The sequence below is a fragment of the Rhinatrema bivittatum genome, chromosome 8 (assembly GCF_901001135.1).
Source record: "Rhinatrema bivittatum chromosome 8, aRhiBiv1.1, whole genome shotgun sequence".
Classification (NCBI taxonomy): domain Eukaryota; kingdom Metazoa; phylum Chordata; class Amphibia; order Gymnophiona; family Rhinatrematidae; genus Rhinatrema; species Rhinatrema bivittatum.
The window spans coordinates 240082003-240106614 of record NC_042622.1 but is presented as its reverse complement, the minus strand read 5'-3'; the positions used below and the strand labels follow the sequence as shown (position 1 = coordinate 240106614).

General features: G+C 48.6%; 1 protein-coding gene across 5 annotated transcripts in view; it reads right to left on the bottom strand.

Moving 5' to 3' along the window:
* ZFR2 (zinc finger RNA binding protein 2) overlaps positions 1-24612 on the bottom strand; it is a 397475-nt gene that overhangs the window by 231750 nt on the left and 141113 nt on the right. For all 5 annotated transcript variants that reach the window (XM_029614304.1, XM_029614303.1, XM_029614305.1 and 2 more), the window contains 3 exons: positions 22041-22155; positions 7089-7313; positions 6699-6997 (listed from right to left, as the gene is read on the bottom strand). In XM_029614304.1, coding sequence (XP_029470164.1) covers positions 6699-6997; positions 7089-7313; positions 22041-22155 — 639 coding nt within the window. The remainder of the gene's footprint in view (positions 1-6698; positions 6998-7088; positions 7314-22040; positions 22156-24612) is intronic.

The following is a 24612-nucleotide window of genomic DNA, read 5'->3' as shown; positions in this document are numbered from 1 at the left end:
TGGAGACCAAGATCCTTGTGTCTGTAGATCGTTCACATGAGCTCCCCACCCGAGGTTGGAAGCGTCAGTGGTGAGAATAAGTTGAGGATCTGGTAGGTGAAAGGGTAGTCCCTGGAGGAGATTGTTCTGATCTTTCCACCAGGCGAGAGACAGATGGAGTAGTCGGTGATGTGGACAATGGTTGACAGAGGCTGAGTCGCTTGAATCCATTGTGACTTCAGAGTCCAATGCATGACTCTCATGGCCAGGCGGGCCATTGGTGTGAGATGGACTGAGGACGCCATGTGCCCGAGAAGGACAAGGAATTGCCGAGTTGTTGCTGTATACTGAGACTGCAACTGGTGAGCCAGGGACACGAGGATTTGCACTCGTTGTTGAGGTAGAAAGGCTTTTGCCTGTAAGGTGTCCAAGTCTGCCCCAATGAACGACAAGGTTCGAGATGGGACTAAATAGGATTTCTCGTAATTGACGAGAAATCCTAGAAAAATTAGAGTGTGTAGGGTCAAATCCATGGACGATCGAGCGGTCTGCTGGGTTGGGGCCCTGATTAACCAGTCGTCTAGATAGGGGTAGACATGAACACCTTCTTTCCTGAGAAAGGCTGCGACAACTACGAGACATTTGGTAAAGACTCGTGGTGCAGATGCTAGGCCGAATGGAAGCACCTGGTATTGATAGTGCCTTGGGCCTACTAAAAACCGGAGGTACTTGCGATGAGCTGGAGTGTATGTGGGTGTATGCATACACCCACATCGCAATGTGGGTGTATGCATCCTGGAGGTCCAGAGAGCAGAGCCAGTCTCCTCTTTGTAGAAGAGGTAGAAGCGATCCCAAGGTTACCATCTTCAACTTTTCCCACTGGAGGTACTTGTTGAGGGCACGTAGGTCCAGAATTGGACGAAGCCCCCCGGATTTTTTGGGGGATCAAAAAGTACCGAGAATAGAACCCTAGGCCTTGTTGCAAAAGAGGGACGGGTTCTATTGCTTCTTAACTGGAGAAGACGGGAAACCTCCTGCTCCAGAAGGACAGAGTGGTCAGTTACTCTCCACGCTTGAAGAGGTGGTGATTCTGGTGGAAGAGCAAGAAAGTTCAGGTGGTAACTCTGAGCAATGATTGCTAGCACCCATTGGTCGGTTGTGATTGATTGCCACATGCCGTGAAAGTGGCACAATCAACCTCCCACTGGTATGCCTGGCAGAGGAATCAGGCTGCTGCTCTCCAAGGGAAAGTCAAAAACCTGAAGCAGGCCCCGGCTGGGGAGCTGCTTGTGGCTTTTGCTTCCGGGGCTGGCGAGGCTGAGATTTTTGATAAGGCCTCGTAACTCGGGACCTTGTTGGTGGAGGATAGTACTTCCTTGGGCGGAAGAATAACTTCTTAGAGTCCTTCTTGAAGGGCTGTCTAGAAGGGAAGTCAGGAGGTATCGATGAGGGCTGTTTGAGGGTCTCATGATGGTCCTTTAATTCAGCCACTATTTGCTGAATCTGTTCACCGAACAGATTATCTCCTATACAGGGCAGGTCAGAGAGCCTGTCTTGTACTTCTGGGCGAAGGTCAGAAGACTTGAGCCAGGCCCAGCGTCTTGCCGAAATGGCAGTTGCAGACACTCTAGTGGAGGTGTCGAAGATATCGTAAGCTGTTCTTATCTCATGCTTTACTGTTTCAAACCCCTTGTTGACAAGGATTTGAAGATGTTCTTGGAATTGGTCAGGCAGGGTTTCAGAGAAGTCCTGTATTTGCTTGAAAATGACCCTGTTGTATTGGGTCATGTACAGCTGGTAAGAAGCAATTCTGGAGATGAGCATGGCCCCTTGGAACACTCGTCAACCAATATTGTCTAGGAACTTGTGTTCCTTGACAGGAGGGGTAGAGGAGTGAGGCTTCGTCCTTTTTGCTTTCTTTTGAGCTGATTCTACCACAACTGAGTGGTGGTCAAGCTGAGATTTTTGAAAGCTAGGGGCTGACTGTACTAGAAAGGTAGTGCCAGCCTGTGTACTGGGGCAATGGATCCAGGATTTTCCCAGTTCTTTTTGAGGAGGTCAAGAAGAACTTGATGAATGGGAATAGAAGTGATCACTTTAGGGGCATCCAGGAACTGGAGAAGCTCCATCATCTGGTGCCTATCATCTTGCTCCGTCTGAAGCTGAAAAGGGACCAATTCCGACATTTCCTTCACAAAATTAATGAAAGAGAGGTCCTCTGGAGGAGAACGCTTTCTACTTTCAGTAGGAGAGGGAGGTGAAGGTAAGTCATCTGTGTCTGTGGAAGTATCATCACCCCTGGTGTCATAAGGATCAGTAGGCTGACCTGTAGAAGGGGGTTGGATATTCGAAGGGCCCGGCTGAGGCTCCGAGAAAATCGAAGGAATTGCCGGGGGCACCGTGGACGCCCTGGGGGTTATCGGTGCCAGCATCGAAGGCATCAATGGCGCCGATGTGCATATCGCCCCCGATGAATGAATCGGTGGCGAGGGAAGACATGGCATCGATGGCTGAGGCAATACCCCCAAAGGAGGAATGTGGAACGGTGTTTCTTCTCCCCATGAAGCTGTCATTGGGGAGCGCACTGGAGCCATCGGAGACCTGGGAATCACCGGTGGAAGGGCAGTCATGAGCGCCTCCATCCAGGATAGCAGCAGTGCCCGCGCTGCTGGAATCGGGTCGGTGACCGGTTCCACTCTCGGTGCCGGAGGAACCTGGAGTCGTTGCATTGCCTTGTCGATGGCCTCCTGGACCAGCCGGTCCAGTTCTTCCCGCAGACCTGGGGCAATCAGCCCCGGCTCCGTGACGGAAGAGTGAGGCTGAGGCACAGTCGGAGGGGACCACCTTTACAGGCAGAATCGCGACTCCTAAACCCCGATCGAGTGAGGGTGGCCTCGATGTCCCGGTCGCAGGAGTGGTCGGTGCCATTCCTGGACGGGGCTTCTTAGATGGTGGCTTGGACGGTGGCCAGGGCGAGGATTTCGCTCCCTCGACGGTCCGAGACTTATGATGCCGATGGCGATGTTTCTCCCTATGATCCCCTCGATCTTGAGGGGGAGAAACGGGAGTCGATGGCCGTGAAGACTTCGATGGCGGGCGGTCACCGGATGGTGGTCGATGCTGGTGCGACTTCGACGGTGCCGGTTACGATGATGTCGATGCGATAGACGGCGTTGGGGTGTGAGCACAGAAAAGGAGTCCCATAGAAACATAGAAACATAGAAATGACGGCAGAAGAAGACCAACCGGTCCATCCAGTCTGCCCAGCAAGCTTCACACATTTGTTCTCATACTTAACTGTTTCTCTTGGCTCTTAGTAACCTTATGTTCTAATTCCCTTTTCACCCCCACCATTAATGTAGAGAGCAGTGCTGGAGCTGCTTCCAAGTGAAATATTAAGTTTGATTAGTTGGGTAAGCGGCAGCATAGCTCTCTGCCATGAAGCAGAGGGCAATGCTGGAAATGTGTGAAGTATCAGTTTTTCTTTTCCCCTGTCATTGAAGCAAGGAGTCATGCCGGACATGCACCGAAAGTGAAGAATGCCTTGAAAGTCACATTAACTATCATCAAATATTGAAAAGCCTAATAATTGGTAATACCTATAAGCCCATGAACCCATCCCTGTTTTTTTTTCTTTTTTTCTTTTCTTTTTTTAATTGGGAGATGGATGCCCTTCATCCTTCTACTCTGTGAAGGTGGACACCTACCACCGGCCACTGGCATCCCGCTCCGTTAATGCCTCTGTGGCTACTGCCGCTCCATGCAGTGTTTTACTACCTGCTCTTTATATGCGTCCTCTAGAACTGATGGATCCCATCCCTGGGTTTTTTTATTATTTATTTAATTGGGAGATGACAGCCCTCCATCCTTCCGCTCCGTGAAGGTGGACACCTACCACTGGCCACTGGCATCCCGCTCCGTGAATGCCTCTGTGGCTACTGCCGCTCTGTGCAGTATTTTACTACCTGCTCTTTATATGGACACCTACCACTGGCCACTGGCATCCCGCTCCGTGAATGCCTCTGTGGCTACTGCCGCTCCGTGCAGTATTTTACTACCTGCTCTTTATATGTGTCCTCTAGACCTGATGGATCCCATCCCTGTTTTGTTTTTTGTTTTTGTTTTTTATTTAATTGGGAGATGACAGCCCTACATCCTTCCGCTCCATGAAGGTGGACACCTACCACTGGCCACTGGCATCCCGCTCCGTGAATGCCTCTGTGGCTACTGCCGCTCCGTGCAGTATTTTACTACCTGCTCTTTATATGCGTCCTCTGGACCTGATGGATCCACAATATTTATCCCATGCCCCTTTGAAGTGCTTCACAGTTTTGGACTTCACCACTTCCTCCGGAAGGGCATTCCAGGCATCCACCACTCTCTCCGTGAAGAAATTCTTCCTGACATTGGTTCTTAGTCTTCCTCCTTGGAGCCTCAGCTCGTGACCTCTGGTTCTGCTGATTTTTTTCTGTTGGAAAAGGTTTGTCATTGTCTTTGGATCGTTAAAGTTTTTCAAGTATCTGAAAGTTTGAATCATATCACCCCTGCTCCTCCTTTCCTCCAGGGTGTACATATTTAGATTCTTCAATCTCTCCTCGTATGTCAACCGATGAAGACCCTCCACCTTCCTGGTCGCCCTTCTCTGTACCGCCTCCAACTTGTCCTTGTCTCTTTGTAGATACGGTCTCCAGAACTGAACACAGTACTCCAGGTGAGGCCTCACCAAGGACCTGTACAAGGGGATTATCACTTCCCTTTTCTTACTCGATATTCCTCTCTCTATGCATCCCAGCATTCTTCTGGCTTTTGCAATCGCCTTGTCGCATTGTTTCGCCGACTTCATATCATTAGACACTATCACCCCAAGGTCTCTCTCCTGCTCCGTGCACATCAGCCTTTCCCCCCCCATCGAATACAGTTCATTCGGATTTCCACTCCCCAAATGCATGACTTTGCACTTCTTGGCATTGAATTTCAGCTGCCATATCTTCGACCACTCTTCCAGCTTCCTTAAATCCCGTCTCATTCTCTCCACTCCTTCCGGCGTGTCCACTCTGTTGCAGATCTTAGTGTCGTCCGCAAAAAGACAAACCTTACCTTCTATCCCGTCCGCAATGTCGCTCACAAAGATATTGAACAGGACCGGTCCCAACACCGATCCTTGCGGTACACCACTTAAAACCGCTCTCTCTTCAGAGAAAGTTCCATTTACCATCACGCATTGTCTTCTGTCCGTCAACCAGTTTGCAATCCAGGTCACCACTTCGGCACTCACTCCCAAGCTTTTTGTTTTATTCACCAGTCTCCTGTGCGGAACCGTATCAAAAGCTTTGCTGAAATCCAAGTAGATGACATCTAGCGCTCTTCCTTGATCCAATTCCTTGGTTACCCAGTCGAAAAAGTCAATCAGATTTGTCTGACAGGATCTTCCCCTGGTGAATCCATGCTGCCTCTGGTCCATCAATTCTCCGGACTGTAGATATCTTCTCCATTCTGGCTTTGCGACCTTTTGGTGTCATGAGGGCACATTTGGTGCAAGTTAGGACATCATGCTCACGGCCTAAACACATTACACAGACTCCATAAGGGTCTGTGATAGACATGGTGCGAGTACAGTCCGGGCACCCACGAAACCCCGACGCCATGATCATAGAAAAAAATCGAGCCGCGGTACGGGCCAAACTTGACTGTAATCGACGAAAAGCGGTGAAAAACTTACCGGAGTACCTCGGCCTGAGAAAAGTTAGAGGAGGGACCCCTGTGGGGCAATCTAATTTTAATTAACTCTGTGAGGAAAATTCCTGTCAGGAATCTCTTCAGAGCTCCTAAACCGCGAGGCTACTGCTGCGCGGAAAAAAGAAGACTGAAGGGGGACCCCTGCTGGCTGCAGGGTTAGTGCCATGCTGGGCATGCCCAGTAGGGGCCAGTCAAAGCTCTGGAAACTTTGACAGAAGTTTTCCGTGATTGGGCTCCATCCTGATGATGTCACCCATATGTGACTACCATCCTGCTTGTCCTGTGAGAAAACCATTTACACTTACATCTGCAGAATTAAATAAGCCTCACACCTGAGAAATTTGTTAAAAAGAGGATTTTAAATACAAAAAGGTCACTGTATGAGGGGCTAACAACCACTAGTGAACAGAATGGTAATGGGAAGAATGAAAGGCACCTCCATCCAAGAAAACAAATCAACTTTGGGACTGAATAAATGAATGCCAAATCCACAAAAGGATTCATGGCACTTTATTCCCATCTAGATCATAAAAAAACTGCTCTTCCATTAGTAGACAGAACATATAATGATTCTTCACCAAGGATTTTGGCAGTGCTATTAAATTTTCAGTGCTGAAAATGTCTGATCTGCTTGCACAGCTGTCCCACCTGACACTGCTACACAGCAGATATGAGTCAGCCATATTCACTATGATCTAAATGTCTTGGGCACTTATGTGCCTCATTTTTAAGCCATACGTATATCAGTATTTTCCCTATATTGCTATGGACAGCGGAGGCTCCTGGTCTGCCATTTTTCTTAATCATAATAAATTTTATTGGTCAAATTTAGCCCTTGAGTCCTAAGGCACTCTCTCAAATATGATTTATCCAGAATTTTCTCTTTTCCTGTGTGTGGGGGAGGGGGGGGGACAAGGGAGGGAAATAATACTGGTAACTTGGATGAAAGTTTGAGGGTGGGTGACAATGGAAAGATTACTGACCTGGGGACCAGCACAGCTGATTTTGCAGATGTCACAGTAGTGAAGCTGAGGTTGCTTGGGAGGTCCTTTGGGTTTCAGCTGCTTGTTTGGAAATGAAGGTTTCTTGCTGAAACTGCTGCCAGGGGTAGTGCTGGTGCTATTCCCTGTGTTACTCCATGACGAAGGTGCAACTGACTTCTGTTGTGGAGCAGGTGGTGGTGGTGGTTGCTGCTGCTGCTGTTGTGGCTGCTGTTGTGGCGGATGGTAATATGTGCTTGCTGCTGAGTAAGCTGTGGTATCATAACTAGAGTAATTTGACCCTGGAAGTACAAGGGGAAAAAAACAATGGTTTACAAGTCATAGACTACAAAGTAAATTCTAAGTTTTTGACTTCCAAGAGGCTTTCCTTACCAGAGTAGGAAGCAGAAGTGGAATTGTAGGAGGAGTTGGGGGTGTAAGATGAGACTGAGGCGACGGGGGCATTCTGCTGTACAGTTGTCACTGCTGGGTAGACAGTGTAATTTGATGATGAAGACGTGGAGCTCACAGTTTGTACTGGCTTTATTGTTGTGACCTGTCGCTGGGGCTGAGGCTGGGTGTAAGCGCTACTAGACTGACTGTAGCCACCTTTCGTACCTAGGAAGTAATAGCAGAAGATCATTATTCTGGCAGGCAATTCCATAACGACGTCTCAAAGGCAAACAAAAATGACTTTAATAAACATTACCATACTTGCGTAGGCTCTATGTTTGCTAAAAGTACCTTGCAGAAACCATGCTTTCTACAGCAATGTTCATTAATGGGAGTAGAAAGCAAACAACACAGACACAGGACTCAGAAGAATCTCAAACCAAGAACTAATTGTGAAGAGGTCTTAAGCCTTCTTAGGTACATAACTTTGCAAATAACTCCTTTGAGGAGGCTAGGATATTAATTGCTCTAGTTATAAAAATTCCTCCAGGGTATCCTTGGAGCCATCTGCTCTAAAGGACCCACAGTAGACATCATAGCCCACATAGGAAAATTGGTTCTTACCTGCTAATTTTCAGTCCTGGAATACCACAAATCAGTCCAGACAAGTGGGTTTTGCATCCCTACCAGCAGATGGAGACAAGAGAAAAACACTGCTCATAACACTGAGACACTGCCCATAACAGAGAGTGCCACCTACAGTCCTCAGTATTGAAACCGTACCCAAGCCAAGATGGATACCCGGCAACAATAAAGAACTCCTCCTTCCAAGATGAGCAGGAACCAGATTGGACTCCCTGATCTGGAACCGTTACATCCAAACAAGGAACTGAAAACTTTCAACCAAACAAGGTGAAACATATCTGTACTATTTACAATCAGAATCCTCCCAGTCTTTTACAACGATGGGGATGGGCTTCTGGACCAATCTGTGGTATTCTAGGAACGAAAATTAGCAGGTAAGAACCAGTTTTCCTTTCCTGAACATACCCCAGATCGGTCCAGACAAGTGGGATGTACCCAAGTCCTCTACATTGGGCTGGAGTCCAAAAGACCAACACGCAACACACTTTCCCCAAAGGAAGCCTCCTCCGGGGCTCTCACATCTAATCTGTAATGCTTGGTAAAAGTGTGGAGTGAAGACCATGTCGCTGCCTGACAGAGCTCCTGAGAGAAACCAACTGACATTCCGCCCAGGATGTTGCCTGTGCCCTGGTAGAGTAGGCACACACCCATTCCGGAACCATGCGACCCTTTCAGATATGCACAGACGAGATTGCCTCCTTCAGCCAACGCGATACCAATGCCTTAGAACAGGGGTCAGGAACCTATGGCTCGGGAGCCAGATATGGCTCTTTTGATGGCTGCATCTGGCTTGCAGACAAATCTTTAATAAAAAAGTAAAAATCTAACAAAATCCCCCACCCTCCTGATGCCCCTCAAGACCTCCCAAATTAATTTACTACAACCCCCACCCTCCTGACCCCTCCAAGACCTGCCAAAAGTCCCTGGTGGTCCAACGGGGGTCCAGGAGCGGTCCGGGAGCGATCTCCTGGACTTGGGCTGTCGGCTGCCAGTAGTCAAAATGGCACCGATGGCCCTTTGCCCTCACTATGTCACTGGGGTCGACCAATGGCGGCGGTAGCCCCTGTGACATAGTAAGGGCAAAGGGCCGTCGGCTGCCAGTAATCAAAATGGCGTCAACGGCCCTTTGCCCTTACTATGTCACAGGGGCTACCGCCGCCATTGGTCGACCCCAGTGACATAGTGAGGGCAAAGGGCCATCGGCGCCATTTTGACTACTGGCAGCCGATAGCCCAAGTCCAGAAGATCGCTCCCGGACCCCCGCTGGACCACCAGGGACTTTTGGCAGGTCTTGTGGGGGTCAGGAGGGTGGGGGTTGTAGTAAATTAATTTTGGAGGTCTTGGGGGGCGTCAGGAGGGTGGGGGGGTTTGTTAGATTTTTACTTTTTTATTAAAGATTTGTCTGCGAGCCCTGGACCCCCGCTGGATCACCAGGGACTTTTGGCAGGTCTGGGGGGGGGGTTAGGAGGATGGGGGGTTGTAGTAAATTAATTTGGCAGGTCTTGGGGGCATCAGGAGAGTAGGGGGTTGTAGTAAATTAATTTGGTAGGTCTTGGGGGAGTCAGGAGGGTGGGGGGTTGTAGTTAGTATGGCTCTCACGGAATTACATTTTAAAATATGTGGCGTTCATGGCTCTCTCAGCCAAAAAGGTTCCCGACCCCTGCCTTAGAACCTTTCTTTGTCCCGCTAAACAGATCTGAACACTGAAATTCATTAGTGACTTTAAAATAATGCAACAGTCCGAATATCCAATAAATGTAGTTCCCTCACATACAACACCTCTGCCATCAAATGACAAAACGCGGGAAGCTCAACCGCCTGGTTAGCATGAAAGGAGAAAACCACCTTCGGCAAAAAGGAAGGAAACCTATGCAACAATACTCCATTGTTCAAAATACGCAAGAAAGGATCACTGCACAACAGCACTTGCAGTTCCGAGATACGCCTGGTTAAACATATCGCCACCAAGAATACTATCTTCAGAGTTAAGTCCTTCAGAGAGGCATGCCTCAATAGCTTGAAAGGAAAACCACATAGAACCCCTAGGACAAAATTAAGGTTCCAAAGTAGACACATCCGACAGAACGGAGGATGTAAATGTTTCGCACCCTTTAGAAAACGAATCACATCTGGATGTGCCGCAAGCATTCTCCCCTGAGTCTACCCTCGAAGGCACCCCAAAACTGTTACCTGTACCTGAAGCAAGTTATAGGCCAGCCCTTTTGACAAACTGCCTGCAAAAAAGCAAGATCTGTGACATCTCCGCATGCAAAAGATCATGACCTTCCTCTATACACCATGACTCAAATACCTTCCAAACCCAGACATAAGCCAGGGAGGTGGAAGGCCTCCTGACCTGCAACATCATAGCAAAAACCGCTTCCGAATACCCTTTCAGGTGCAATCATTGCCTATCAAAAGTCAGGCCGCGAGACAGAAGAAATCTGCCTGATCCGAGAAGATGTGTCCCTGGTGCAACCTTTGCAGTCTGATGGGTCTGTCCACCATGAGATGAACCAGATCAGCAAACCATGAGCATCGTGGCCACTCCAGAGCTAACACCACCACCCTTCCCGGATGCCACTCTATGCATCTCAATACTCTCTCCACTAGGGGCCATGGAGGAAACAAAACCGACCTCTATCTGCCGGCTGAAGAACCAACTCTCCTTGGCATTGAATTGCAAAGCCATCAGATCCAACTGGGGTGTACCCCATCTGGCTCGAATGAGATCCATGGCCTCCGTGGACATCTCCCATTCTCCTGGATCTAAATGCTGCCTGCTGAGAAAATCCACCTGCACATTGTCCACTCTGGCCACATGTGACGCTGCTATCCCCTGCCAAGTAACTGTCCGCCCAAACGAACAGTTCCTGGACTTCCTGAGCCACCTTAGGACTCCTTGTCCCACCCTGATAGTTGATATATGACACCGAATTGTTGGAGAAGACTCTCACTGTTCAATCCCACACCTGTGGAAGAAACGCAAGCAGGGCCCTGCAGACTGCTCTCATTTCCAACTGATTGACAAATCAGGATACTTCCCTTACTGACCATCGGCCTTGAGCCGTTCAACCTTGGCAAACTGCTCCCCAACCCTTGAAGCTGGCATCCATGGTCACAACCACCTAGTTCGAGATCTCCAGCTCGGGACGCGGCAGCAACCAAGAAAGACTGGACCTGGCACATTCCCAGAGAGGCTAAAGAAGCTGAAACTTCTCAGAGAGTGGACTCCAATGGTAGTGCCCTTTCCAGAGGCCGCATGTTAGCAAATGCCCATGGCACCAGCTCTAGCTCCTTCTGATGTGATAAAAACATAGAAACATAGAAATGATGGTAGAAGACGACTAAACGGCCCATCCAGTCAGCCCAGCAAGCTTTCACACATTTTTTTCTCATACTTATTCTGTTACTCTTGGCCCTTATTGGTAACGTTTTGGTTCTAGTTACCTTCCATCCCCGCCACTGATGTAGAGAGCAGTGCTGGAGCTGCATCAAAGTGAAGTATCAAGCTTAATTGGTTAGGGGAAGTAACCGCCGTAACAAGCAAGCTACACCCACACTTATTTGTTTACCCAGACTAATTCAGTCCTTGTTGGTTGTTGTTTGAATGTAAATTCTCTTAGCTTCATTCCCCCTGCCGTTGAAGCAGAGAGCTACGCTGGATATGCATTGAAAGTAAAGTATCAGGCTTATTTGGTTTGGGGAAGTAACTGCCGCAACAAGCAAGCTACTCCTCCGCTTTTTTGTGAATGCAAATCCTTTTTTCCACAATTCCTCTTGCCATTGAAACATAGAGCAATGTTGGAGTCGCATTAACCGTTTGTATGTTTATTGAATAAGGGTATTAATCACCAGGTAGTAGCTGTCATTCCCAAAACCTTGCCCATTCGAGTATCGAGCAAAGCCCCTAGGTATTCCAGTGACTGGGATAGGACCAGATTGTTCTTCGCCAGGTTCACTATCCAGCCCAGCGACTTCAATAGTCTTGACTCGCTGCACCAAATAATGCCATTCCAACTCCAACTTTGCCCGAATGAGCCAATCGTCCAAGTATGGATGAACCAGAATCCCTTCTTCTCCTGAGCGCCGCGGCAACTACTACCATCACCTTCGTGAAAGTCCATGGCATTGTTGCCAATCCGAAGGGCAGAGCCTGAAATTGATAATGTTCCCCCATCACCATAAACCGCAGAAATCTCTTATGATTTGGGCGTATAGGGATGTGGCAGGTAGCAAACAGCTAAACAGCAAAATCAAGCAAACAGCTGCTATGACCACTCATAACGTTTCCATGCAAAAATGTGGCACCTGCAAGGCCGCATTAATCTTCAGATCCAAGATGAGCTGGATAGAGTTCCTTCTTCAGAACTACGAAGAATGTAGTTCCTTATTCAGAACTACGAAATAAACAGAGTAACATCCTAGGCCCTGCTCCTGCAGGGGAAAGGAAAATTGGTTTTTACTGCTAATTTTCGTTCCTGTAGTACCATGGATCAGTCCAGACTGCTGGGTTTTGCCTCCCTTCCAGCAGATGGAGACAAAGAAAAACTCTGAGAGCACCTTCTCTTAACCTGGTGAGACACCTGCTATTCCTCAGTATTTACTCATACCCAAGCAGAAAGAACATTATATTTCAAAACATTCATTAATTAACCTAACGTTAAGCCCCTTAATGAGCAGAGGGTGAAAACACAGAACTTTAAAAATAGACCAAAAAAAATGAGCCTTAAACAAATGAGGACCAAATAGGACAAGTCTACACCATTCTTCAGGAAAGACCATAACAGACATACACAAGTTCAAGCGGACTCTTCCTCTACCCCCAACAACCTTCAACAGGCAGGCGTCTGGACTGATCCGTGGTACTACAGGAACAAAAATTAGCATGCAAGAACCAATTTTCCTTTCCCTGTACGTACCCGGATCAGTCCAGACTGCTGGGATGTACCTAAGCTACTTCTAAACGGGGTGGGATTGTGAAAGTCCCGCTCAAACGACACTGGCACCAAAACTGCTGGCATCCGCCTGATGGACATCTAAACGGTAGTGTCGAGCGAACGTGTGTAAGGTCTTCCAGGTAGCTGCTCTGCAGATTTCTTGTGGAGAGACCATCTGGCATTCCACCCAAGAGGCCGCCTGTGCCCGCGTAGAATGAGCTTTCAGTCCTTCTGGAACTGAGCGACCTTGGTAGATATAAGCTGAAGTTATCGCTTCCTTTAACCAAAGAGCAAAAGTAGTCTTAGATGCTTTTTGTCCCTTCTTCGGGCCATGCCATAAGACAAACAGATGGTCCGATAAACAGAATTCGTTAGTAGACTCCAAATAGTGCAATAAAGCCCATCTGACATCCAGTCGCTTCAATTCTCTAGAATGAGGATCCGACAACTCCACAACCGTAAAGGCTGGAAGCTCCACCGACTGATTCAGGTGAAAAGCTGAAACCACCTTTGGCAAAAAAGATGGAACTGCCCGAATCAAAACTCCAGAGTCCGAAATGTGCAGGAAAGGCTCCCTACAGGATAAAGCCTGAAGCTCAGAAATTCTCCTGGCTGAACAGATGGCCACCAGAAATACCACCTTCAATGTGAGGTCCTTCAAGGTAGCTCTCTTAATGGGCTTGAACGGTGCATCACACAGAGCCCGGAGAACCAAGTTCAAATTCCAGGAGGGACAGAGCTGTCGAGTTGGAGGACAAAGATGCTTTACTCTGCGAAGAAAACGTGTAACATCCGGGTGAGTTGCTAGACAAGAACCCTGATTCCGTCCATGCAGACATCCCAAAGCGAAGAGTTGGGCCTTAAGGGAATTAAAGGACAAACCTTCTGAAGCCCATCTTGAAGAAAAGAAAGAATCAGGGTAACCGAAGCCTTCAGAGGGTTCTCCTCTTGAGCCTCACACCAGAACTCAAAAATCTTCCAAACCCGCACATAGGCCATGGAGGTAGAAGTCTTCCGAGCCCTCAGTAGAGTAGAGATTACCTCCTCTTGATATCCCCTTCTTCGCAACCTTTGCCTTTCAAAAGCCAGGCTGCAAGACAGAAGTGAGCTGCCTGATTGAAAAATATGGGACCTTGTCGTAGTAGATTCGGTAAATGAGACAACCATAGAGGTCCTTCCAGACACAAGTTCACGAGATCTGCACACCACGGATGGCGCGGCCACTCTGGAGCTATGAGAATGACACGTCCGGGATGAAATTCGATCCTCCTTAAGACTTTTCCCATGAGCGGCCACAGGGGAAAGACATACAGGAACACGTTGGACGGCCAGGTAACTACCAGAGCATCGACTCCTTCCGCCGCGTGATCTCTCCTGTGACTGAAAAAGTGGGCTGCCTTGGCATTTGCTCGGGTTGCCATGAGATCCACGTGAGGTGTGCCCCACCAGCAAGAGATCAGAAGCATTGCGTCGGAGAGCTCCCATTTTCCTGGGTCCAGCTGATGATGACTGAGGAAACCTGCTTGTACATTCGCCATCCCCACAATGTGTGACGCCAATCTGTATAGATGTTGTTCTGCCCAGGACATCGATAGGTTCGCCTCTATGGCTACGGGACGACTTTTTGTTCCCCCTTGCTTGTTGATATAAGCCACCGTTGTCGCATTGTCTGACAGGACTCGAACTGCCTGATGATGCAGCAGGGGAAGGAAGAACTCGAGAACTATTCGAACGGCTCGCATCTCGAGGCGGTTGATTGACCATGATGACTCCTCCGGAGACCACGGGCCCTGTGCTGCTTGATCCTGAGACTACTCCCCAGCCGGAAAGGCTGGCATCGGTCGTCACTACCATCCAGTGGGGGATTTCCAGGACCACCCCATGCTCCAAATGCAGCTGCACTAGCCACCACGAGAGGCTGGCCCTGGCAACTTCTGGAAGTGGTAATGGAAGATAGAACTCCGACGACAGTGGGTTCCAATGGGATAACAAGGCTGCTTGCGAAAGCCCATGGAACCAATTCCAAGGTTGAAGCCATGGAACCCAGAACTTGTAAGTAGTCCCAAACTCTGGGCACCGAAGACCGCATCAGAGACTGCACCTGACCATGCAATTTGATGCATCTTTCTCCGGAAAGGAAGACTTTGCCAACTGGGTGTCGAAATGGGCCCCAAAAACTCCAGTACCTGGGAAGGGACTAGGTGGCTCTTGGAGAAGTTGACCACTCAACCTAAGGATTGTAGGTGGCTCAAGACCCTGTCTACCCACCCATGAGCACAGGTCCGCAGATTTTGCCCGAATGAGCCAGACGTCCAGGTAAGGATGCACGAGCACTCCCTCCTTTCTCAGAAAAGCCGCTACCACCACCATTATCTTGGTAAGTCCTTGGCACCATGGCTAGGCCAAACGGTAGGGCACAAAATTGAAAATGCTGTCCAAGGATCATAAACCTGAGGAATTTCTGGTGGTCGCTCAGAATGCCTATGTGTAGGTAGGCCTCTGTCAGGTCCAGAGACACCAGGTACTCGCCCTTTTGCACCGCCACATTGACCGACCGGAGTATCTCTATGTGGAACCGGGGCACCTTGAGGGCTAGGTTAACCTTCTTTAGGTCCAGAATTGGACGAAACGTTCCTTCCTTTAGGGGAAGACAAAATAATGGAATAACGCCCCCTTCTTTGTTCTGCCGGTGGAACTGGTACGATAGCCCCTAGACTTTGGAGGCGTGTCAGGATCTGGGGTACTGCCAACTGCTTTGCTGGGGAACAGCAAGGAGACACTAGGTACAGGGTTCGAATGGGTGAGCAAATTCTAACACGTAACACAGTGCTCTATCACAGAAAGAACTCACCGATCCGACGTGATATGGACCCACTCCTGCAGGAAGAGTGACAGCCGTCCCCCTATCCTGAGATCCGCGGAGTGGGCTGGCCTCGCTTCATTGGGAGGTCTTGCCGCTCGCGGTAGCCAGACCAGATCCGTCCCGGGGAGCACGCCGGCCACGATAAGTTGAGGACCAGGACTGAAACCTCCCCGAGGCTTGCCTGTAGCCCAAGTTCTGAGCCCTACTCTGGCAAAAACGCCTCTGGCCCCGAAAGTGCAGGCCCCTCGGTCTGTCCTCTGGCAGCTTGTGGACTTTATTCTTGCCCAAGTTCTTGATGAGCTGTTCCAGATCTTCTCCAAACAGGAACCCGCCCTTAAAGGGAAGAGCCCCCAACTGCAACTTAGAGGAGACATCCGCAGACCAATTCTGCAGCCATAACAGACATCGCGCTGAAACCACAGAGACCATCATACGCGAGGACGAGCGGAGAAGGTCATAGAGGGCATCCGAGCCATACACGACCGCTGCCTCCAAATACTCAGCCTTTTTCGCCTCCGCCGGCTCAAGATCCTTGGCACTCTGCAGCTGTTGGACCCTTCGCAAGCTCGCCCGGAGCATGTAGCTGCTGCACACTGTGGCACGAATGCCCAGTGCCGAGACCTCAAAAATCCTTTTGAGGTAGCCCTCTAGCTTGTGGTCCTGCAAATCCTTCAGAGCCGTTGCTCCCGCTACTGGAATAGTCGTCCTTTTCGTAATCGCAGAGACTGAAGTGTCCACCTTAGGGCTGTGCAAGAGCTCCAGGACGTCCTCAGGCAAGGGATACAATTTGTTCATAGCCCGGCTAACCTTGAGACCTGTTTCAGGGGAATTCCACTCCCGGAGGATCATCTGCCGAAGCATGTCATGTAGCGGGAAAGCAGGACCGCACAACCCCGCTAAAACGGGGTCCACCGTGCCTGAACTTGGAGCCGCTGGAGGGTCCACGATCCCCAGCTCAGCCAGAACGTGGGGAATTAAAGGCGCCAATTCATCCTTCTGGAATAACCGGCCCACCTTCGGGTCATGGTCCGCCATGGCACCGGGTCATCCAAAGGAGGGAGGGGAGCCACCGGCCCTTCCCCTTGATCTGAATCAGAGACAGATTCCCTGGGAGAAGGCCGCTACCCCGGGACCTGCACCCGACGAATCCGCATCTCCACCCACGACACATCTCTCCTAGGAACCTTGCACGGTGGGGCTGTAGGCTCCTGAAAAGGAGAAGCCCCCCGCTTGCCCCTGTACTAGCCAAAAAGGCTTGGTGCATCAAAACAATAAATTGAGGGGAAAACAGTGGGTGTTCCGCTTACGTGCACTCTAAAGGGTCAGAATCTGCATTGGGGGGCCCCTACCAGGTGTCCGGGCTCCCACAGGGCTCAATTCGGCCGGGGAGAGGGCCTCCGCGGCGCAAAAAGAATCTAAGATGGCCGCCGTTCCCGTGCTGACCGGGAACGGGTCCTCCGGAGCCTCGGGCCAGCGAGTAGCCTCCCAGCGCTGCGCTGCACAAGAATCGCTGCTGCGGCCGCACTAGAACTCTCCCTTCTGCCGGAGATGCACCTGCTGCATGTTCCCAAAAGACCAAGGGTAAGCCTATCGCCACAGCGATCGCACCAGCCGGATCGTGGCATGGCTGAGGGGAAGAAGAGAAGCCGTGCAGGATCGTCAGTCGGCCCAAGAACAAAAATACCCCCCAAACAGTAGCAGGGATTCCTCTGCTTTACCCGCTGTCGCCGAGAAGAAAAACCAGGGAACTCCCCTCTTGCTTTTTTTTTTTAACTTTAAAAACAATCACAAAACAGAAGGACTTCCCTGAAAACGGTGACAGCTAAAACCAGATGATAGCTATAAAGGGAGTAAGAAGCCAGACCACCAGCTATCCCCCACCGACCGACCACAGTAGAAAGCCCAGGGTTCCCAACCCCTGCTCGTCCGAAGATGCCTACAACCAGAGGGGATAGTACCCAGGACCTCACCAACTCTCTGGGAGACTCCACCAATTTCTATCCTAATTTATTTGTGCTTGAATCAGAATCGCAGGTTTTGCACCTGCGATTCTGATTCAAGCCATCTGCTGGAGACAGAGAAATACTGAGGAGTCTCACCAAGTTAAGAGAGGACGCTCTCAAAGTTTTTCTCTGTCTCCATCTGCTGGAAGGAAGTAAAAACCCAGTAGTCTGGACTGATCCGGGTACGTACAGGGAACTGGTACTATGGCGTCGAGACTTTGCAATCGCTGCACCGTTTCTTGCACCGCCTCCTGCCTGACGTGGGATGTGCAATGGGACACTACGTACGCCTCTCTGACCGGACGTGAAAAGTCTAAGGAACAGCGGTCTCTTATCAACTCCAGCACCCATTGATCTGCGGTGATCTTGGTCCACTCCTTGTAAAACAGGGTTACTCACCCCCTGATGGCCTCAACCGAAGAGTGGAGCAGCTTGGCCTCAAATGACCGGAACGATCTCGAGAAGGTCTATATACTCCTCGAAAGGACTGCTGCCTTCCTGCTTGTTTCTGCGAGGAAGAGGAAGAGCTCCTATTGGAATGAAATCTCCTCACATCCCAAGAGCAAACAAGGTGGAAATGTCTTCTTGCAGGGCTTCTTATTCTCTGGCAACTAGTTCTCCTTCAACTCTCCCAAGTACTTCATCAATTGCTCAAGATCTTCCCCAAATAGAAATTTTCCTTTAAAGTGAAAATTACACAGTTGTGACTTCGACCGCACGTCAGCCGACCAATTACGCAGCCACAACAGTTCCGCACTACAACTGCGGCAACCATATTCCTGGCGGAAGTCCTGACAAGATTGAACAGCGCATCCACCACATAGGCCACCCCCGATTCTAGACGGACTGCCTGCTTGGCTTTGGCTGAAAATGCCAACTCCTTCTCCTGCGTCTTCTGCACCCAACGCAGACAGGCCCACTGCAAGAGGCTACTACAGAATGCCGCTCAGAGAGAGCCGAGACCTCAAACTTCAACTGAATCTCCAATTTCCTATCTTGGACATCCTTCAAGGCGGCCGAACCCACCATTGGGTCACCGCTGAAACCAAAGCATCCACCTTCGGCATCACCAAAAGCTCCAGAAATGGGTACAATTTCGCCATTGCCCTACTGACCTTCAGCATGGTTTCCGGAGAGTCCCAGAGTCCTGGGTCACCAGCTTCTTTACCTTCTAAGGAAGAGGAAACGTTTCTGAAGGTCCCTGAAGGCCACGCCCTCATTATCTGATTCCTTCTGCACGATCTTAATTCCCATCTCATCCAGGACCTGAGGAATAAGGGACCCAATTCTTCTTTTGGAACAAGAGACCACCCTAGGGTCATCCCCTTAAGATACTAGCAACTCTTACAGGCTCTGCCTGCCTTGTGCATTTATTTTATTTATTTTATTTAACATTTTTCTATATCGACATTCGTACGGGACATCACATCGGTTTCCAGATAACAGAAAAATTCAGCCAACTGGGCTTTACATTGCAACTGGTATTATAACTGGGGGGCAGGGGGATGGGGAGGGTAGGGAGCAAATAAGAAATTTATGAGTACACTATGAACAAAAGGAGGGATAGGAGGAGGGTTTATATACAAGACAGAAGAATTATGTACATTCTATATACAGGGTAAGAGGGGAGGGGAGAGCTAGGGGAGAGAGGATGGGCTTGGTTAGGGAGAGAGGAGCAGTTGGAAGGAGAGGGGGGGTGGAAGGGAGTGATGGGGAAAAGGGGAGGGATGGAGCTGGGTGTTTAGGAATAGGCATGAGTGAGGTTAACGTACACCGATGTAAACCTGTAAATATGATATATAAAACTTTGCATTTTTCTAGTTTTTAGGCTCTTATATGTTTATCCACCATGTTCTTTGTCAAGCGCTACTTCAGCGTAATGTTTTTGTTTAATGTACACCGATGTGATATTTCCGATGAACATCGGTATATAAAACCGCTAAATAAATAAATAAATAAATAAATAAATAAATCCAGCGGATCCACTATCAGGTTCAATCACCGGATCAGCTCCAAAAACTCCAGAAGATCCCCTTCCTCATCAGTCTGAAGCCAAAGTCCACATCCTCACGCAAACCACTTCCTAGGCCCAGGAGACAGAGAATCCCCCTCCCCCAACGGCTTCTCTTTACACCTCTTAGCTGGAAGTGGAAACTTCTGGCGCACCTGACGTTTACCTCCTACTCTTTTCTTGGCTTAAAAAAAAAAAAACAAAAAACTTGTGAAGGAGGAGATCAAAGTCTGTAGAACAAAGCTCCAAGTCACTAACATCCCCACTGATCCACCGGTTCTCTCATACTGTCCCAATCACCAGGAACTCCCTGCCACATCAGCTACAGTGAAGGAGGAGAATCCCCGGCCTCCATATAGGATGCATGCTTGCAAGAACTCGGGGACAAAATGGCCGTTTCCTCGGATTACCCCAAGGCCTGTGGCACAACCCCCGAAGAACGGGTGACCTGCCTGGAAGAAGCCTTCGACAAGATTCCCTCACCCCCGGCAGCATAAGCGGTATACAGGGCACCAGCAGAGAGACGCGAGCTGCTCTCTTTGCAGGCCCAAGAAAACTTCCTGAGGTCAGCGGCCTGCACCACTTGGTCAGTGAACACCCTGCTGCACAGCACTGGAAGACTCAGCTAAGACACTTGCTTTGCTGCCCTGGGAGCAAAAAAGTGTATGCTCTCCTGCTCACCCCTCATGTCTCGTCGCTCAGACACTGCCACTTTCCTGCTTCCCGGCTGCAAAAGTACAATTTATTTTTGTTTTTTAAACTATAGCCCTCCAGGAACAAAGCAAAAGAGTACTTCCCTGAGTCCGCTGACTAGAATAGCTGAGGGAACCACAACCCCTAGCTTTTAGCCCTCTGGATGCTTTGGGTCAAGACTGCCAGGAATAATCAACCCCACCGCTCACCCAGCTCTACCCAAGGGATGGCCCACAAAGGCACCTAACACCTCAGGGAGCTAATTCTCCTTCTCTTCTTTCTTTTTTTTTTTTATATAAACTCCAGACTGCAGGTTTTGCACCTCTACCATCTGCTAGAGACAGAAATACTGAGGACTCTTGGCACTCTTGGTTACGTAGCAGTGTCTCAAAGTTTTTTTCTCTGCCTCTACTTGCTGGTAGGGATGTAAAACCCACTTTTCTGGACTATTCTGGGATATGATCAGGAAACTACCATTATACCACTGGAAAATTGTGGTGCTCCAATTCCCTGGTAAATCAACTATGGACCTAAGATCTTTAACAATAACTTTTAAACCTATATAACACTTCTGAAGGGAACAAAAGGTGGTGCCTCAGCTAGGCACATTGCCCTTAGGTATAGGAAATTTCAAAGGGACTTCTGAGGTTAAAGTGATGTTTTTACTTACAGAAATAGCCCTTTAAAAAAACTGTTCAATCAATATGCGCATATTTTTACACACAAAGGGGAGAGGTATTTCAGGGGGGTGGAGGCTGGGTGAGCTGGAACTTAAAACCCTAAGGCAACCCATGGGCTGTTTTATGATAAGTCAATTACAAGTATAAACACATGTATTAGACAGATAAATGGCTTTGAAAATAACTTTCAAAATGTTGAAACTATCATGCACATTGTAACAGAAGCAAGCCACTTCTTCCCTGTTACGATTTCATCTGCTGTGCAGTCTCATCTTACTCTGACCCGGACGACTATGATGATTCCCCACCTGCAGAGGCCTCCAGTGAGCTCTGCTTCTAACCACCTAAGCCATCTCCTCACAGGACATCCAACTCAGCCTGTGGTGCAGCCTCCTATCCACCAAAGTCCTCAGCAAACCTAGTCTTTAGCCTTGCCAAACTCATCCTCTCTGCCTGCACCACATCCAAACTACAGTCCTACATAATCCAGCCTTGCCAAGCCCTCCTCACTTTTGCATAGTCTCGCCCTTTGCTCCTTGCCCTAGTCTCTGTTTTCTTGCTTTGTCTTGAGGCCTAAGGGCCTTCTTGCTCCTTTCCCTGCCTTTTAGCCTACCTAGCCTTCCCTTGCCTTGCTCCTCGGGACCTTACCTTGCCTAGTGTCCTATGGGCTTCCTGTATCTCTGCCTTCGGGCTTTTATGTTCCGTGTTGTCCTTGACTCACCCTGTCCTGTCTTCATCCAGTCCTTGCTTCCACTCAAACCTCAGTTCCAGTCCTTGCCTGCACGCTCTTCCAGGTCAAGCTCCAGTCCTTACCTGCACTCTCTTCCAGTTCAAGCTCCAGTCCTTACCTGCACTGTCTTCCAGTTCAAGCTCCAATCCTTACCTGCACTCAAAATGACGTACCGACACCACAGCCAAGCCCTACTGGTCCCCAGATCCCAAGGGCTGCATCCTGCAGGGGGTGGGGCTGGCTAGGCGGAAGACCAGCCCATGTCCTGACCTGCTGTCCTGTACCTCTCCCCAGGTAGTGTACCCTGAGCCCAGTCCAGCCAGTCATGACATTCCCCTCTTGACTGAGGCAACCATACTCACTTTCTCTGTTTCCATTTGCACCTACCTGACTGGTAGTAGGAATCCGTGGTTGTGTGCTGAGATTGAGAGGCAGCTGGCTGGTAGTACTGTTTATTCTCATAGCTGCTTGCAGATACAGAGCGTCCATAGTTGTAATTATCCTGCACAGAAAAAATTATCACAGGAAAGAGGTGTGATCACATAAGGATACTGCAGCATAGACTATTCAGGTTCAAATGCTCATTTCAAACAATGCTTCACTAAATTAAAATTTATATCTAAATCTATAGCAATTTCTGCCTCTGTAAATAGTATTTGATGCAATATCACTAAGTTATGGGCTGTGCCAAAACACCACAGAACTTCTACTAGCACCATCATTTGTACTGTGTGACATTTCTTGACCTCAAGGCTGGCCTCTGAGCCTCTTGTTTGTAACTGCTGGACAGTAAATTTAGAAACAGCAGACTCTGAAAGGGCCCACCAGTGGTTACAGAACTAGAGAAGGAAGCTATTAGTAACATACATTAGCTAAGAAAGAAGAGGCATCAATATACTTTCAAAGTCACTTTTACCTCTCAAACAGGCCGATAAAGTACAGTGCACTCAGACTTAATATCATGGCGATATTAAGTCGGAGGTCCCAAAAGTTTAAAATAATCAAAAATTAAAACAATTAAAAAAAAATTAAAATCGGCCCGCGGCTTGAAAACCGGACGCTCAATTTTGCCGGCGTCCGGTTTCTGAACCCGTGGCTGTCAGCGGGTTTGAGAACCGGACGTCTGCAAAATTGAGCGTCAGCTGTCACTCGCTGACAGCCACCACTCCTGTCCAAAAAGAGGCGCTAGGGACGCGCTAGTATCCCTAGCGCCTCTTTTTACCGCGGGCCCTAATTTGAATAAATTATTTTTCTGAATCGCACGCACAGGAGAGTGGCCTGTGTGCACGCCAGGAGAGCAGGCGCTCGTCCGCTCTCCCGCGCCATTTACTATATCGGCCTGTTAGTGCTATAAAACACATGCCTGATTGTCAACATTTTGGGAAATGATCCCGTTTGAAGAGATGGTATTTACCAGGTCAATGCTCTGTATTGTTAATGAGGATACCCAGCTTCAAATGGTTTAGGGTGGGATGGAAAGAAAGCTCAAATCACCCAGTTGAGTAGGAGATACAGAAAAGGAATAATTACAACAGACTTTTTCTAAAGGAAATATGAATCTTTTTCCATTATTGCTCCCCTTCATTTTTAACCTGGTCTCTCTCTCTCCCTCATAGCAAGCAACAAAGAAAAATCTACACAAAATGAGAGCTATATCATTAAATGAAGGTGTACAAATGTGCCAAACTGATACAGAAGCAGAAGATTTAAAACAATCCATTTCCTAGCACCAGTCTTCTGAAACACATTAAGCAGTGTATTAATATATGTGGTAATTAAAAGCTGCTTATTCTAGTCAGTGAGAAACTTCAGACATTCCTTGGTCTAAATGTGATCACAGGAGTTGCTTAATGAGGTTGGTGCAGCAACTTTTTATATACATGGAACAGGTACAGCACTTCAGGAAAGAGATGCAATAGCATGGTAGAACTGTGGGGGAAGGTGTCCAGTTGAGCAGATCAGGTCTAAGATACAAACTGCAAATCCATGTGTGAAACTATCAGCTGGTCTGCATTTGGCTGAAGGTGTTCAGAATAGCCCTGACAAAGCTATCTGGAAAATTTGCAACGTCATTTCTGAACCATTTTCTTCTATAGTTAGTGTTACCAGGGTCTTGTTTTCATGAGAATCAATATACTGCAACTAAATAATGGAGAAATTACTTACCTGATAATTTCCTTTTCCTTAGTGTAGACAGATGGACTCAGGACCAATGGGTATAGTGTACTCGTGCTAGCAGTTAGAGACGGATCAGATTTCAATCTGACGTCAGCACCTAGTACATATACCCCTACAGGAAGTGCAGCCGATCAGTATTCTTCCTTGCAAAGCAGTATGGATATGTGTGTGATTGATTAACTTAATGAGTTTGACTCTGATAATTTAGGTGCAACATTAAAATTTGATTAATTTTGATTATTGAACTGGTTGTTTGACTATAGCTGGAGACCGCCAGTATCTTCAACCGGAAAGCGTCGACACCCGGAGGGTGGATGTCCTATGTAAGGAAAAAACATGGCTTACCTTGATTTGATGAACAACCATGTATAACAGCAGCCGAGGGTGGGCTGCTGAGTCCATCTGTCTACACTAAGGAAAAGGAAATTATCAGGTAAGTAATTTCTCCATTTCCTAACGTGTAGCAGATGGACTCAGGACCAATGGGATGTATAAAAGCTACTCCCGAACTGGGTGGGAGGCTGCCCGAGGTCCGATTAGGATAGCTCTTGCAAATGCTGTGTCCTCCCGTGCCTGGACATCCAGACGGTAGAATCTGGAGAAGGTATGGATGGAGGACCATGTTGCCACTCTGCAGATTTCGGCAGGCGACAGTAATCTAGTTTCTGCCCAGGAGACCGCCTGAGCTCTGGTAGAGTGGGCCTTGACCTGTAGAGGTGGTGGCTTTCCCGCTTCTACATAGGCCGCCTTGATGACTTCTTTGATCCAGCGGGCAATGGTT